The sequence below is a fragment of the Prinia subflava genome, chromosome 3 (assembly GCF_021018805.1).
Source record: "Prinia subflava isolate CZ2003 ecotype Zambia chromosome 3, Cam_Psub_1.2, whole genome shotgun sequence".
In the NCBI taxonomy this organism is placed as follows: domain Eukaryota; kingdom Metazoa; phylum Chordata; class Aves; order Passeriformes; family Cisticolidae; genus Prinia; species Prinia subflava.
In genome coordinates, this window is record NC_086249.1 from 82,979,240 (window position 1) to 82,996,364 (window position 17,125).

The 17,125-nt window shown below is 43.9% G+C and overlaps 2 protein-coding genes across 13 annotated transcripts in view; one reads left to right on the top strand and one right to left on the bottom strand.

The window, feature by feature from the left end:
- Positions 1-8,254, top strand: part of CARS2 (cysteinyl-tRNA synthetase 2, mitochondrial) — a 45,798-nt gene extending 37,544 nt beyond the window's left edge. For all 6 annotated transcript variants that reach the window (XM_063392778.1, XM_063392777.1, XM_063392779.1 and 3 more), the window contains 2 exons: positions 2,386-2,640; positions 5,273-8,254. In XM_063392778.1, the coding sequence (XP_063248848.1) occupies positions 2,386-2,640; positions 5,273-5,347 (330 nt within the window). In that variant the 3' untranslated portion in view covers positions 5,348-8,254. The remainder of the gene's footprint in view (positions 1-2,385; positions 2,641-5,272) is intronic.
- Positions 8,255-8,308: 54 nt separating this feature from the next.
- NAXD (NAD(P)HX dehydratase) overlaps positions 8,309-17,125 on the bottom strand; it is a 49,260-nt gene continuing 40,443 nt past the window's right edge. For 6 of the 7 annotated variants that reach the window (XM_063392772.1, XM_063392774.1, XM_063392773.1 and 3 more), the window contains 2 exons: positions 11,162-11,282; positions 8,309-8,712 (listed from right to left, as the gene is read on the bottom strand). In XM_063392772.1, the coding sequence (XP_063248842.1) occupies positions 8,562-8,712; positions 11,162-11,282 (272 nt within the window). In that variant the 3' untranslated portion in view covers positions 8,309-8,561. Of the gene's footprint in view, positions 8,713-11,161; positions 11,283-16,764; positions 16,885-17,125 lie in introns of those variants that run through there. The other variant, XR_010079716.1, reaches the window with a different exon arrangement.

A 17,125-nucleotide genomic window follows, 5' to 3' on the forward strand; every position in this document is an offset into this window, starting at 1 on the left:
CTGGATGGCAAAGTCATTTCTCCAGATTCTGGGCTGTCTGTATGCAGGCATCTGCTGCACCTATATTTTTGCTGAAACAAGCATCTGAATGTTTTTCTTTGTTGTAGGCTGTGCTACAACAAAGTGGCAGTAGGGTCAGTAGAAGATGTTGGTCTGAGATAAGCAGGAAGAAAGGGGCTTGTTCCTCTCTGTTCCTCTGCTCTTTCAGCTTCCAGTAAACGAATCTGTTCAAAATCTTCACCAGAAAAGTCCATGGGCTACCCCAATTTAATAAATAAAATGGTGTAGGGATTGTTCCTGACTCTGAGACCAGCCACAAGAGCTCAGCATCCAGCCTTGCCTGCCCCTTACCAGGCAGCCCCAGGCATGCAGCTTGCCAGTAGCAGTCCCTGACCACAGTGGGTCGTGGCCTGTGTGCTGTGTGGGAGAGGGCTGCCTGGCCTGGACACTGCTGTGCTCAGAGTGCAGAGGATACAGGGCAGCAGGGTTTGGGCCCTCTCATGTGGATGTTTGCATGTGGATGTAGCCTGTGAGTCTGTCTTGCTCCTGGGCTGGGTTTCATCTCAGCTGTCAGCCTAATGTAGCTGTCTGTGCTTCTGAAGTCATCAGCGGGGATGCTAAGGAATGGCTCACCTCACACAGTCTAGTGGCTCTATACAATAAGAGCTCCTGTCTCTCTCTCTGCACTGCAAGAGGAGATCCTATCCACAGGGAAGTAAGATGAATCCATCTGGAAAGGTGATGAGTGAAAACCATCGTGCCTGTTTTAGAGCTGGGAAGTTTTTGCTCTCACAGAGTACAGAGTGTTGAGTGTATTGCAGGTGCAGCTGGGGCCAATCTGTGGAGTAAGCAAGGGCCAGGAATTTGAGACCAGCCCTGAGAGGCTACACAGTGTTTTACGTGGCAATCAGACTGGTTTATCTCCTAAAGCTGCTCCTCCTTTTGAAGGCTCTCATTCCAGTAGGTGCCTGGTTTGAACTCTTGCACTGGTGTTTGTAGAGGCATGTTTCTTGCTCCCATCATCACGGCTTTCCCTTCTGTATTTATCCTGCCACAGGTTACTATGGAGCATTCCTTGCACTTAGATTTATTACCTTTTTCAATCTCAAACTTTTTATTTAGTATGGTTACATATTTTGAAAGCTTGGGGAATTCAGTGCATTTCACACTCTTATCTTCAATAGCTTCCCCCTCACTTCCTCCTCGTGAGGAGGAGGTGACCTCAGTTTGTCAGTGACCTCTGAAACTCTGCTCCCTTTCATTTCCATCCTGCTGTTTGGTGACTAAACCCAGTCCCCTCTGGCTTTAATCACTCAGCTGCTCCTCTGCTCCCAGAGGATGTTGCTGCCAGGAGCTTTGCCCGTGGCCCTAGTGGGCTTTGCGCTCCCGCTGGTGGCTTAGTGGTAAAACACTGCTCTGGTGGTGTTCTCTTGTTTGCTGGAGGTTTGTCCTTTTCCTCCCCTCGGGAGTTTGCCTCTAATGAGGAACAGGGGTGGTGTCTCTGCCAGGAGCGAGACCCGGAGGCTGGCTGAGGAGTGCTGAGGAGTGCCCTTCCTCTTCAGCTGACTCCCAGCTCCCGTCCTGGAGCTGTGGGAGCAGGACTCTGTAGGAGCAGTGGGTCTGTCCCCTTCCTGAGACATTGATCAGTGAGATTCCTGCCAAGCCAGGAGGCCAGGGGAGCTTGGAAGGGGCTGGGGGGAGGAAGGGGCTGGCTGCAGCCAGGGAACACCCACGCCCTGTGTGCAGGAGTGCTGCTTCTGTCAGGTTTCTTTCGGTGGCTGAAACTTTGGGTAAGGTGGATCAGATGGAAATTCTGTGGACTTGTGAAGAGTTTCTGTAGGTGAAAGGATAGGATGGACTAGAGACATAAAGTCAGAATACTTACTTTTCCTGATTTGTATTCTGAAGGAGGTCTGCAACTCAAAGACAGAGTAAGGCTCTGATGTATTCTCTGTCTTTGGACTTTCACAGCCAAGGAGCTGTGTGAGCTGGTGGCTAGGCTTCCCTTGCTGTGTTGGATTCCTGCTGCCAGGCCTTTCTTACATTAACTTGTCTGATTTATTTTTAAGTTATGCACGCTTCTGGCACCTTTGAGGTTTCCTGAACTCAAGTTCCCCCTTGAGTTATGCAGTGTGTTGTGTTCGTGTGAGAACACTCTGCTCCAAGGGGAATGCTTTCTTGTGCAGGAATATGCTGAATTACTTCCAAGTGTGACTCCACCCTAACTTTTTGTCCAGCATTAGTGAGATGGTGACTTTAATCCTACCAGTATATGGAAGATGCACAACCAAGAGAGGTGATAAAGCCTCACGTTGCTATGGGGAGGGGATTGCTTTTTGTAATATCATACTGAGGTGTTTGTAAAGCACCCCGTTTGGTTTCTAGGTGGCTGTGGGAGGAGACAGGTCTGCAGTGCTCTCCAGTGTGGTTGAGGAGCTGGTGAGGTTCCGCTCGCAGGTCCGGCATTACGCGCTGGCTCTGCCGGAGGCAGCAGAGGCTGTGGAGGGCACGGCGGGAGCTGGGGAGCCCAAGCAGGAGCAGAAGGAGAAGAGGAAGCAGTTACTGCGTGAGAGAAAGCCCCTCCTGGAGGCCTGTGACCGTCTGCGTGGAGACCTTGCTGCCTTTGGAATCCACATACAGGTAGGCGGCAGTGACCCTCTTTGTGAGACTCTCAGTCACTTCTTAAGACAACGCTTACTTTTGTCCTTCATTCCCCTTCAGCAGCTGTCACATTGTGCCCTGCTCCCTGTGCGACTGCAGTAGCAGGAGGGGAAGTCAAGCCCTTGTCTGGCTGTACTGCTGCCTTCTCTTCTGCTCCTGCTCAGCCTTGTGTCTCCATGCAAACCACTGAAAATATCCTAATGTTCAGAAATCCCTAAGTTGCCCAAGTTCAATCCAGAAGGAAGGGTGTGAGTAACGTGTGCAGTCCTAAAAAAGATTGCAAAGAAACTGGAAAGTAAAGCGAGACGACTTGTGAAAATAATGCCTTCCTTCTAGCTACCCCACACTCCCAGCAAAAATAAGTCTTCATGAGAAAACCTCTTCCATCTTCAGCAGCTTCATTCCCAGTTGTTCCTGAGCCACAGGGACTTCGCCCAATTCCTGTACCATTCCCCTCTCCATCCTGCTTTATACTTCTACACCTAATGCCAGTGTTCTTTTCCATTATCTTGATGGCATCTCTGACTCTGGAGAAGACCCTCTATGGCATTACTACTTTTTCCTGGTTCCAAGGACCTGCATTACTTCTTTAAAGTGTTGCTTCTTCCAGTTCCTCTTGGTCATTGCCCTTCCTGCCTCTTGCTCCTTGAGTGCAGAATAATCCTCCATGTCCTCTCCCTCCCTCCAGTTTATGCTGTTCATTTTTCCTTTGCTTGGGAACTGATCCTGGCAGGTCTGGTCCCAACCTTTTACCCGTGGGAGGATGGAAAGCACAGTGCCACCAGGGAGTGACAGCCCCCACATGCTCCAGCTGCTGGGCGAGGGCTGTCAGTGCTCAGCGAGGGCCACAGCGTGGTGGTGGTGGTGGTGGTGGTGGTGAGCTGCAGCTGTGAAAGGAAAGGGAAGCTGGAACATCTGCTTCCTTTAACTTGTTTGTAAATCCCCACTGCACTCACAAGTCAAGCAAGTTTGCAAATCCAAACTGCGCTGAGACAAAGTTTTGGAGAAGCAGCTTGCCTTTTCATCTGTTGGAAAAATGCTGCAGCCTCACCTCCATCCTTTCACAGATCTGTTTTGGTTTGTTTTTAAAGGGATTTACATTTGAACACCTCACAAATTAGTCTCAGCCAGGATTCAAACTGTTCCATTTATTAAAAAAAAAAATTATTAACCTGAAGCTCAGCATAATTTGTCCCAGAATAGATTGCTCCAGAAGACAAAGCACACATGCACTTACAGGCACACACAGAGCAAGCATCTGAAGGTGAACTCCTGCTTTTTTTGCTGATACTGTGGAAGTATCCAAAGGTGTGTTGTCAAGTTAGCTCACACTTTGCTTTTGCAGTTCCCAAAGAGTCCTGCAGACTGAGTGATGCAGCTCTGCAATTCCTCACAGGCTCACCAAAGCACTTGTGCAACAAGACACAGCCTACACAAAGCAGGGCTCTCCCCAGCCTCTTGCTCATCATGAGTCTGCCTGCCTGGGTCAGGTGATGCCAAAAATGCCCTGGTCAAACAGCACCTAACAGAGGTCCTGCTTGCCTAGTAAGTGCTTGAGGAAGTTACATGAATTTCTCATTTCTGCCCAGCCCCTCATTTCCACAAAACGTTTGAGCCTCACACTGTGCATGCATGAATGCTAACACGCTGCCCTCTGTCACGTGAGGCTCAAGCAAGCCAGCAACTTCTGAAGCCCATGAGCAGGAGGAGAAGCAGCAGAACAGATGAAGCAGACAAACCTCAGCTCCACCCAGCGCAGACTAGCAACCCCCTGGTTTGAGGCAGGGCAGGGAGGGGCTGGTTCAAATACAAGCTTAATTTTCTTAAAAATCAGCTTTGTAGAAAGGGTCATTTCTCCTTCAAGTTCTAGTTTCTTCTATCAGGTTGCTCGTTGCAAAGGATGTTGGCTGAAGTGATGTAACTTGCAACAGACTGATTAAAAAAAATCCATGTGTCTTTTCTTGTCATTGTAGCATGCTTGGAAGCTATGCTACTAAGTGAAATGTAGTAATTGGTTATTTAGGCATGAAAAAGTTTTCATGTTAAAAAAGATTGAACAATTCCAGCTGTTCCCATGAGTCAGTGCTCATAAAACATTGTCGTGTGTCAATGTTCTGATTACACTTTTATTTTCAACCATTGCAATCAAACAGCTGGTTCTAAATAAAATGTTCAATTTAGCTGTAATATTGCCTTTCAGAAATATGACTGTATTGCATTACAGATACTAAAATCAACAGGCTTCTGTCATGAGTTCAAATCAAACATGTTCAGCAATATATTATTATGTATTGAGTGTGTTTTCAGGGGTATGTGCCACTGAGACTTGAAAATACGACTGCATGAGTTGAGTGTAGCTACTCATGTCAGAGGCTGCACCCCACTGCAGCTCAAGAGGTGACATTTCTACTGTGTATTTCCTCCCTCTGAGCTTGGAAAAAATGTCTAGTTTTGTTTTACAATTCTGAGCATTATTAGTATCAGTGGCATTCCTGTGAGATTGTATTGCCACCTCTTTTGCCCAGTTGGATGAATGGCTTTGCTGAGTGAACCTTGGTTAAAAACCTGTGATCCAGGCTGGCAGAACTGACCTGCTTACTTTTTCTTACAGGACAGAGCTGCTGTTTCAACCTGGGAAATGGTGGAAAGAGAACAGACAGAGAAGCAGACTGAGAAAAAAAGCTGATCCTTCATTCTTGGACTTGTTTTTTATTTCAGCTACTTTGGCAACTGTTGTAAATACTAATCTTTCAAAATAAAATCTGTTGAACAGAATGGCTAAAAACAATTGCATATAATTTGAGCAAAACTGTTGGCACTAGTACTTGGTAAATAAATACAGGCCTTGCAGCACAGGTGGTGGAAGCATGCACAATACAAGCTGCTCCTGTGCTGCCTTCACACAGACATGGGTCTGTTCTGCTGCAGGGACTGCCCCAGCCCAAACTCTGCCATCCACCCTCAGCCCATGCTGCTGCCCTGACACAGAATTTAAACATAGTGAAGGCAGAGGAAAGAACACAGGCCTGTCTTTCAGGTAAAAAACTTAAGTTTTATGCCTGTTGGTTTGACAGTTCTCTTCCTCTCAGATATAGAAATGGGGGATACTTTTAACCTTGAAGTATTTCCTTATTGCAGTGGTGCTGCTTTAGTCCTGTGAAACCTTTACCTGTAATATGATGGTATCCGGTTACCTGTAAGGCTTGGTATCTTCTGTTTGCTTTGGCACAGAATACAAGATTTCTCTAGCATGGGGAGTGCAGCACATTCAGGATCTCACCAGAATCAGGAACATAAAATTAGAATATATTTATATATATATATTAGTATAAAGTATGTTTAGTTTTTACCTGTTCAGTTACGTTTTTGCTGGCCCTGGCTGCTGTGGCTGTGGGCAGAGGTGCAGGAGCCCCTCTTACACGTGAGGTGACCTGTGGTGATATGGGGCTGGTACTTACCTGATACCACCTTCCTCTTTAAATCAGTCTATGAAAACAGAAGAACCAAGAATGTATGTCCATCTCCAAGGCACTTGTGTGCTTTCAAAGTATCTGTTCAAAAGGACAAAGGCTTTCTTTTATACTGTTGAGAATAAAATGTGTAGCTATTTTTCTGCTCCCTTCCTGCATTATCTGTACTTCCAGAGAAGAGTGGGGTCTCTTCATTCAGCTCTGGGGCACAGGTGCTTCTTTGACACAGCTGGTATTGGACATTTGCTCATGGCTGTGTTATTCTAGCAAAACACAGTGAATGGTGAGCAGCAGCTCAGCTGCTGTGTGAAATGGGATCGGCACACACCAAACAAAGTCCAGGCAATTTGCTATTATTTTTATTTCCTACCAAAACAAACTGCTACATTTCCAGAATGTTTAAAAATTGTAACAATTTGTATACATTAGTGAATAACAGTTACAACTGCCGTGTAGCTTTAAAACCAACAGTGCTGGTTGAAGTTTGGTTGAAAATCTGTACTGAGCTCTGTTAATTGATTGACTTCACCTACATGTCATTTAGATTATAATACCACTGATGTTCTAATTACAAGAAAAAAAATCACTTATTTTAAAGGCAATAGCTATTTTTAAATCAGTTTTAACTTTCTGATTTCATTTAAAAGTAGTCAGGTTTCTCAAATACATTTAAAGGGGGGAGATGATAGTTTAAGTTTCCCCAAAAATGCAGACAGTTTACAAAACTGCTTAAATTAAACACTAAAACCTCATTTCTTAAGAGTAGTCTGTAAACCCTCATAGAGCAACACAAGCAAACACTTAAAAACCTATTTTAAAAATAGGTAACTGGTTTGAAAACAAAAATGCATCAAGGTGAGGTAGTAGTCACAGTGCATCCAGAAACACCAACTCATATTCCCTATGGGGGGAAATACTTGGAGTAGCCTTTCTGATTCTGGGTGCTTTCTGCAGGCAACTGTTGCAAGGAATGAGAACAGTGTGAGTGGTGTGTGGGACACCACATTCCAGCTGGGAGCACCGCAGGAGTGGCCCTGCTGGACAGGGAGCATCTGCTGCAGTAACCGCGTGCGATACGCGCTTGTTCTGGGCCTTAATGAGCACCAACAGTTGGAGCTGCATTGGAGGTTCAAGGGCAGAACCCATTTAAATTTACTTTGCATGAACTTGCCTCTCTCTTCACTCTGGATCAATCCCCACAAGCTTTGACTAAATCTCCAAAAATTTAAGGAATGGTCCTGTGCAAAATTCCACGAAGTTCAGCTTTACACCTACTGCTTTGCTGCTCTTTCTGCGCCAGATCAGTGTGGCTCACAGTGTCCATCTGTCCTGCAAACATCAAGTAAAAGCCTCTACACTTTTTGCTCTAAAAACTCCTGCTTTTTGCAGTACTAAGTACTGCACCTGAAGCTGAAACACTGCCCACGCTGTTTCTGTCCCTGCCTCTGACCTGCAGTGTACTGAAGGTACAGGTACGAGCCCTGCGCCGCCTTGTGTTCCTTGGGCCTGTATTTGCGCTGGCTCATCGCAGTCCACCTCCAGACCTGTGTGCTGGGCTGCTCTCAGCTCTGACCCAGCAGGCAGTGGAGTCCTAAAAGCACTCACCCTTCCACCATCACTGGGAGCTGAACCAGTTCTGGCTATCGCTGGCTTCCCTGCCCCACCTGGTACCTCTCCAAATGACAATTTCACAAGTTCATCATATTGAGTCAAGACCAGATACAGAAACAGAAATTAATTTCTTTTTCAAGTAGGCTTAATTATTATTTAATGAATTTTACTGCTAAGATACCCATAGCATATCTTTATTCTGACAAGGGGGAACCTTTTTTAAAAAATAAGACATTACAGGAAGGGATGCCTTGCCCAAATGAATGCTGTCTCTGGGACCAGGAATGGGAAAAGGCAACTAATTACATTCAAAATCTACAGCAACTCTCATGCATTCCCTTTCCAAAGAGGCTTACTTTTTGCTTCTTACTATCCTAGCATGGCAAAAAATGAAGTGCAATAGCTAATTCTAGACAGAGGGTCTAAGAACGACAAGTGACAACCTTGGTGAAATCCAAGAAATTCAGTTGAGCTGGTGGAAGAATTTTATCTAAATATCAAGTGCATTTTTTGTTGCTGTTCACACTTTAGTTATTGCTCAATAACTATCAAAAAGAACCGAGGAATACTTTCAGTTTAGTTTTATTATATTATAACAGATCTGCAACTACAGCTTGTTTCAGCCAAAACATTTTTGTATTCCAAACTCTTAAAAAATATCTACATTAATCATATTTTTCTATTCTTAAAAATAAAAAATATCTACCTAAGATACCAATGCTGCTACAGCACTTGAAAGGGTGCATTATGTAAATTCTACGGTACATGTAATTACTCTTGCAGTCATTGTTCTTCCTTTTCTTCTTCTCTGCTTTGGCTTCAGGTTTCAAAAAGTTTGTTAAAAGCTGTTCCAACTTCTGAAACCATGTCAGAGGCTGTCATTGAACGTCCAAATTTCTGAAAGGCTTGGTGGTTAGACTGCCTCGTGAGAGAGCAGGCTCCAAATGCAGCCACTAGAAAGGGATTTTGACTGAAAGGAAAAAAACCAAAACAACATTATAAAAAGAATCCAAACACTTCTGTGCAATTTTTAAGGTGGTAGACATCATCTTTGTACTCGTAAATATTAGCATTGCCAGGAAGGCCTCTTAAGCAAACATGTTCTCAGATTCTTACACTGCAGAGCATCTTTGGATTTTTGTAATCAAATACTTCCCTACCCACGGCACAGCATGTGACCGAGTGAGAAACACCACCAGGGCCAAAGCATGCACAAGGACCACAGGCTTAAAAAGTGGGGAAGGTGTTCCATGTCTTGTTTTACTGATGTGAAGCTTCTTGCTTTCCTTCAGAGGAAAGCCTTTCCATTCCCTTTCCTCTCCATTCTCTGGGTAACTCCATTTAGTTTTGTCTTGCAGGGGTGGGGAAAAGTCATGGGGATGCAGACAAGAGATGATTTTCAGCAGGGCCACAGAGACTGCTCTAGGGCCTTCGTTAGATCAGCTTAAAGGGGTACAGTGGCACGTGAAGACCACAGCAAGCTAAGGCACACTGCTGTAATGCCTCCTACACTCTTATGAGCTGCCCAAGAGATTGTACCCAGACCCAGATTTGCAATGCTGAACCTCCCCCAGAGAAGCCAGCAGAGTCCAGAGCCACCTCCAGAGCATCTTTTCATAGGCTGGGCCATGGGAGTCACTTCTGCTGCCTTAAAACAGAAAACAACTGCAGAACAGTTCAGCAGCCAGTGCTGTGCTCCAGGTCTGGCTGATAAAACCTCACAGAGCTCAGCCTCAGCAGAGCATTGCTGCCTGGAACACACCAAGGACCTCTTGACTCCTCTGCCAAGGGAGAGTTTCGTGAAGGATCCCAAACAGGGACAGTAGAACAGGCAAAGCAGGACATGACATTAGAATTAGGTGTTACCTAAGGAAAATTTTCATGTACTCATCAAGGTGCAGAAGTATTTAAGCCACCTTGAGAGTTAATCCTGGATGCCCAAATACTGCTCTGAAACAAGAGCTGTGTACAGGCTCCTGGGCTCAAGGCAGCTAAAGCACCATACTCCAAACACATCAGCATCCTCTCTACTCAAGTGAGGAATCCCACCTATTGTACCACTAGCACCCCTGAAAGCCAGTGCAATCTCAGTGTTTGAAAACCTCTCAAAAAAAGTTTGAAATGCCAGAGGCAGGCACTGGCTGGACTGCCTGCAGTGCAGTCTCCAAGTGCATGCCCTGGCTCACTGAACCCAAAAAGCTCCTCCTCTCCTGCAATACATGAGGCAGGCAGGATTGGTACAGCGGGTGTCTGTGAAGGGTCACCTTAACACCACTGCAGCAGACACAATGCATTGCTGATGCCAATTATACTTTTCCTTCATCTATAAAATAAAGGAGTTTCTGAGTGAGCTGTTCAGAAAAGCCACGGGAGATCAAGTCAGAAGAGCCTGGAAAACATGTGCTGTGTTTGCTAATCTCTCCAACAATTTAATACTGCTGTGCTGTACCCCGTGCTAAAATGAAGTCACTCTTAACAACTTAAAACAGAATTCCTCCTTTAGTGGCAGCTGCAAATTCAGATACCCAGAATGACAAAGAAAACCAAGACTGTGTATGTTAGATTTCAGAATTTTGAAGCCTGGTTAAACTCATTCCCCCTGGGGCACCTTGTGCAGTGCCCTTGTGGTGACACGAGCACAGCCTGGATAACTCCCAAGGACATCTGACACTGCACCTGCATGCAGCATCCCAAAGACTACAGAAGGTCTCCACACCTCAAGCTGCCATAGCTCATGACTTACTGAGGAGAGGGACTGTAACTCCCTGACTGCTTACGTTCCTTTCAACGTGATTATCAAGCTGATGCTTTCACAGAAAGGCTCCATGACTATCTGAACCAGCTAGTTTGGCAGGAACTGACATAATTCAAGTAAAAAGCCAAAAGCCATCTGCAAGGCTGCTTTATGTACAACCAAAGTGGACTGCCATTTGGCCTTAAAAGAATTGCTCTTTGGAATTGTATTTTGTTTGCAAGTTTCAACATACCTGCTCCACTGAATTACTTAGCCACAGTGCAGGAGGACTGACCAAAACAGACAAAAAAAGCCAAACAACATGTCTTTTGAATTACAGAGATGTTATTGCCAATGACTACCACTTACTTACCCTTTCTACCTTCAATTGTTTTGAAAACACATACCTCATACATAAATGTCTTTGTGAACAGATCCAGAGGCTCTTCTGCCCCAGACTTGGGAGATGTTAGATTACTGAAGGGTTTGTCTTATTAAAATTCTTACTGTTATGCAGACTGCTCTAGAACACCCTTATAGTTTTTAAAGGTACATAGTTTTTAAAGGTACATTTCTTATCAGAATCTCCAGTTTCATTTGGAAATTTATATCACAGCAGGCCTACAATAGTTGCCATAGGTCAATACAGATTCACAGAAATTAATTTATTAATTAATATTCATACCCATTTGTTTTTTCAGCTCCAGCAACGAATGCCCAGTGTGCCAAGACTCCAAGAGAACCAGAAAGGAGGTCCCCCTGTCCCCCACATCTGCGGCTGCTTCCTTCGTGACTGCACACAAGTACTGTGAACAGACAAACCAAAACCAGTCATGTGCTTTTCTCCCTCCTTTACAAACACAGCTCTGCAGCTGCAAGGGTTACCCTCTGAGGCACACAGCAACTAACACAGGCAGCAGAAGATGCTGAAATACACCATTCTTAAAAAAAAAGTATTAACATTTAAAAAAATACTTTCTCATTACCTTTTTAATCCTTTGCACATAGCATTGCACAATGGGCACACTTTCTGCACTCCACTCAGCCTGCATAGGTGAGTTAAGTTATTCACGTGTCATCATGGACCATCACCCCAAATTGGACCAGGTCCTTTCACAAAGCCATTGCACAAACACAACTCTTCAGTGTCTCTGCCCTTCAGAGTTTGCCAGTGTAAACCAAGGTGTTTACAAAAAACAAAAGCAAAACAGAACTGAAATCTCAAATGTTCTACCACATCCATTACAAAAATATTTTATTGCAACAGCCTTTTCCTTAGGATTTGTGAAAAACACACACAAAACAGATTTATTTTTTTCTGCCAATTGACAGTGTCCTCAGCATCCATGTATGTTTCTGTCAGCAGTGTCACTGTGGATAGGCTGTGTCAGGATATCAGATGTTACATTTCTATTTTAAATATACAAAAGACCTTGGTCAAACTGATCTCTTTGTGCAGCTTTAACTGTGAGGAACACGCAAATGGTTTCACTGCATTTAAGTCCTTTGTTCTCCACTCTCAACAAGCTCAAGCAGGAAGCCTGGAGGACATATAAGGCACATAAAAAGAAAACAGCATCAATTCTGCTACCCTTCTCTGAACTCTCTTGTGGGTATGTACCTGCCCTTAGCTTTTTTCTTGCTTGGCTCTGAACAAAAAAACCCCAAAACACCAAAACCAAAACAAAAAAAAAAAAAAAAACCAAAACCAAAAAAAAACCCAACCAAGAGAAATTTATTTTTCCTCCTAGGAGGATGGAAGAGCTGGCAGAATCATGACTGGCCAAGCGTGATCCTTAACATCTCCAGTCAGCCACTGCAGGATTCAGGACTGTGCACACAATCACTTGTGTGCTGCTGAGCATGCCAAATACAAGCAAAGGATAAAGCAAGACCAGGCATTGCTTGGACAACACCTCTTACCTGAAGCCTGGGCTGGGTTTCTCCAAAGAGCATAAACAGAGCAGCTCGGGTGTTTTAGAGGGAGTACTGTCCATATTTTTAACATTTGAAAACATTTTCTTTTCCAAACTAATTGAAAAAAATTTGCACAGAACTGAAGGACTTGCAGATACATCTTCCTAACTAGCAAGTGGTAAAAAACTACATAATGCAAATAAACCCCTTCCAGTTTGTTCTGTGCAACAGCAAAGAGCTGCATTTCCCTTGCATTTCCCAGGGATCCCTCCAGCAGTAATTGTGGGGCTGGCGAGACCAGGCAGTTGTGCGTGTTTGCTGCCACTGAGAGGGCAAAGATTCATCAGTCACCACGAGCACAGCACACACTGCAGCCCTGCCAGCAGTTCATTTTCCCAGTCACTCTTCTCCCCTTCCCCCTCCCCCTCTCAAATTAGGATTCTGGATGTGTTTCTCGGTGAGCAGTAGCTAATGTCAAATTTCACAAGTGTAATGCCCTTCTGAGTTAGCTATCTGAAGAAGGTATGCCCTTTAAGGTGGCGTGATTTATTCTTATTTTTATTTTAAATACAATGCTTTGGAGAAATTACTTCTAATTCTACTACTTTGAAGATGCTATCTCACAGGATTTTCACTTTGAGGGCTTGAACTCCTGGCAGGAGGCAGGATGGAAATCCTCTGTTCAAAAGCTTTGGGGCCTTCTGACTGACAGCTGAGCACAAGCCCCTGCTTATTAGCTGTATGTCACCATCTGCCACTATTCTGTAGCCCCACAACCTTCCAGTCATTTTTGAGCTGTACAGGAAAGCAAGATCTTCTCAAACTAGGCCAATTATAATACTCTGCTAAAAAAAAAAAGTGGTCTTTTGTTTGTGGTTTTAAAAAATAACTCTCAAATACGTGCAGATTACCTCACAGGCAACAACAAAAGCAGACCTTTGTACTCTGCACACAGATGCTGGAAAACAAATCCATGAAATACCTCCAAAGAAGCAGAACTAGAGGAAATTCACTTGAATGAGGAGAGAAAGATATAACACACAATTCTTGTGCAGAGGCTCGGCTGATCAAAGAACATCTCAAAATAAAAGGATGATGAACATGACAAGAGGCAATGGGAAAAGGATTTAAAAACACTTCTGAATTACAGCCATTATTAAGAGCTTTTAAAATATAAGAAGGAATCCTACAGTGGCATCAAGACAAACCAGCACAGTGCTGAATCGATACAGGATGCTTTTCCCACCCTTCTCCTAGAACAGTAAAATAAAACTGCTGTCTTCACGCTCCCCCAGGGCAACACCCCCACTGCCTGTCCGAGCCCTCTGTGCAGACAGCCCCAGCAGCTCTTTAGGGCCATGGGGGTGGTGTCTTTACAGCACACCCAGCACTCACAGTCAGAGGCAATGTTCCACGGCCTCGGCTAGCAGGACACGGCTGAACCGTCAGCTATGGTGCCAAGCAGGTGGGCACTTCTATTCCCTGCGAACATGCACAGCGCTCTGTTTATGTGAGGATGAGGCTGGTTTGGATCTGTTGTTCCACAAGGCTGTAGCAAGTTCAACTAGGGATGGGCATGTACATCAGCAAACACAGAAAACACGGTTCTTGGAAGAGCTGAGGAGACCAAGATGACTGGATGGGGGACAACAAAGCAACTACAAAGACTGAAATCACCACAATGTGTATTTTGAAAAGGCAGAAGCCAGGGCCACTTAAGGTTAATTAGTCTGACACTAGTCCAGATCAAAACAGTGGAGAGGTTCAATTATAGTTCCACTGACAGAACACACAACTAATGCTGGCCAAGCTGGCTGTTAGGGCAGGGTATCCAGTTCTGTTTTCTAACAGGTCTGAGCAACCAAATCTGATGTCATTATTTCTCAGGGTAATGAATCAAAGAAAACCCACCTCAGTATAAGTAGCAAACAGTTTTTTAATGAAAACTGATTTATACCAAGTAACTCTTAGGGAAAAAAAAAATTACACAACTCCCTAGCACTTATCCATGCAGCACACATACACTATCAGAAGAAAAGGCTAGATGAAATAAAAATGTCATCGCTGAAGAAATGCCTGCAAGGAGATCTGCTAGAGCCACAACAACCACAGTCCTATTCAACAGTTTCAACGCAGTCTCAGCAAGTAAACATCACATAAATACTGCCAGAGCTTTAGGCAGCAAATGCAACACATCCCTCACATATAATCACACGAATTTCTTGTGTACCTAAATCCATGGAAATAATTTGTACTGAAATGAGTGCAACAGAAACAAAAAGTTGAAGGCTGTCATACTGACATAATGTTGTAAAGTAGAAATTCAAGAGTTTTAGGCTTCAAACAATTCAAAACTCTGCCCCAGGCTTTCTGGGTAACTATGGCCAAGTCATTTAGTAGCTCTGTGTTTAATGTATTACAGGCCATAAAGTATCTTCAAGAAGTGCTGAAAAGGGAGTGATGCTACACATTAATATTTGTGAAAGCATTCAGACCATAGTGTCACACCTAGCTGTATCATTGTTAAGTTTTAAGCTGAAAGAACTCCCAACCCAAATTCTGCTGCTGCCAAAAGCCCAGAAGAATGACCTATTTATGGGTATTGTATGCTTAATTAAAAAACACAACAGTCTGTTATATAATTGAAAATAGCTGTCCTCTCTTTGAAGGAAAAAACCCAGAATGCAGTAGTTTTGCTACTTTAACTTTGAGTACTACAAGTTAACTGGGAAGCGGAGATTTTGATGTGGCTGCATGCAGGCAGCACCATTTACAATGCCAGCTCCTATATACATCATAGTCAAAGAACCAAAGCTTTTCTAACTACTGAAGGTAGTGTGTGTCTGCTTGTTCCTGATTCACTATGTTCACCCACTAGTGAAAAAAATAAATGAATCTCTGGGGTGGTTTTTACTTTTGCTTTTGGAGCACGGCCTGTGGAATATGGGATAGTTTAGTTGTTCTGATGATGGTCAAGAAGGCTGAAGAGCCTTTGTGAAATATCACATTTTTTGAGACTGCAGATTGAAAGACTGGAGATTTTCATTTACCTCCTGAATCTCAGACATCCTGAACCAATTCCTTTGCACTTGTTTTCTTCTTACAGAGGAGGAGTATCTCACTCACCCTAATGGGGTCAGGAATCCATGTATGAAACATGACCATCCTAATTTCTGATATGACCCAACTGGGTCGATCAGCTAACAGCCACCCCACACAACAAACACACTCCAGTTTAATTAAAAGGCTGAAGATTTCCATTTGCTGTGCAAATAATGTAGCTACCAAGGATCACTTTGCCCCATCAGTGCAAGATTTAGACCATTATCAGATTTTTAATAAAACCTCTTACCAATATACATCTCTACATCTCTAACCTAGCATGTACTAATACTAGTCAGAAATTTATCTTTTTCCTTTTGCAAGTTAGTTCACAAAAGCACATAGCTGGAGATCATGGATTCCCAGGAACATGTCCCAGAGTGCATACAGACAGAGAAACCAAGTTTAATGACTCTGGATGGAGAAACAACTCAACTGATGTGGAAAATGTAAGTTGGCTTTTATATAAAGGGTGCTTATACTTTTTTATTCCCTAATCACACTTTTAAAACTTAGATAAGTCCTTGAGTGTGAGATAGAGCAGGCAATTTGAGACTAAAATGACCAAAATTTTTCATTAGTTTTGTTGGATAGGCACAGGGGCCAGGGGCCAGATGAACAGTGCCAGGGAGAAGCTGGCTGGGCTGCACGTGTCAGAGACAGCACAGTGGCACCAGGGACAGCAACCATCACCTCCCCATTGTGCTCATTCTGCAGAAGCAGGACTGGAGACAAAGGTGCTGCTCCCACTTATAAATCCAGGTGAGATTTGCTCAGCAGCCGTGAGTGAGCCAGGCAGTGACAAGCACTGAGCATCTTCCCTTCCAGCTGCGTGGGGAGATGGCTGGCTGGAATTAGAATTACTACTTGGTGACTTATGGCAAGAATTGGCTTTTACCCCAGAGCCAGTACTCAGTATTCTGCTTTGCATGCTTCCTTGCTTCTTTTGACCATAGCTGCAGCTGAGCAACTGCAGAGAAACCAAATTTGGCTACTGGTTCCAGGTAAAAGTAGTCCCAGGCAGTAGCGGGATGGCTCCCATAAAACCTGCCTTTTGGAAGGGAGGAGGGTCAAACACTCACTAGAGAAAAACTCACTATCATGTTTAAAAACCAAAATCCAAATACTCTAATTCAAGGACCTAACCAAATTTTAAACATGTTAGGAACTAAAGCTGGTATAACCACACTTTATTATTGACCAGTTCTCCAAAGAATAATAAAAGATAACCTTAGAGAGCTGTGCCATAGTGAATAAAAGCTGACTTACCTTTTACCCATAGGCTGAGTACTCATTCCTACCCTGGTCAGTGATGGCACTGATATCACCTACCAAGAGCATGGTGAAGCTCATCTTTGTAGAGCAGGGAATCAACAACTGTAGACCAAGCTATAATGTGAAATTGCAAAAGGAAAGAGAATATAAAACTTAATTTAAAATCTTGGTGATTATCTTTACAGGCCAGTTGGCAGCTCCCTACTGAAATGGAGACAAATTTTAGAAAAACCTCCTTTACACTGGAGGACTGCTACTGCTTTCACAGAGGCCAGTATGTAACTTTGAGGCCATTAGGAATCACCAGCACCAGCTAGTCTGATCTGTGAAAACAAACTTTAGAGATATCCAGACA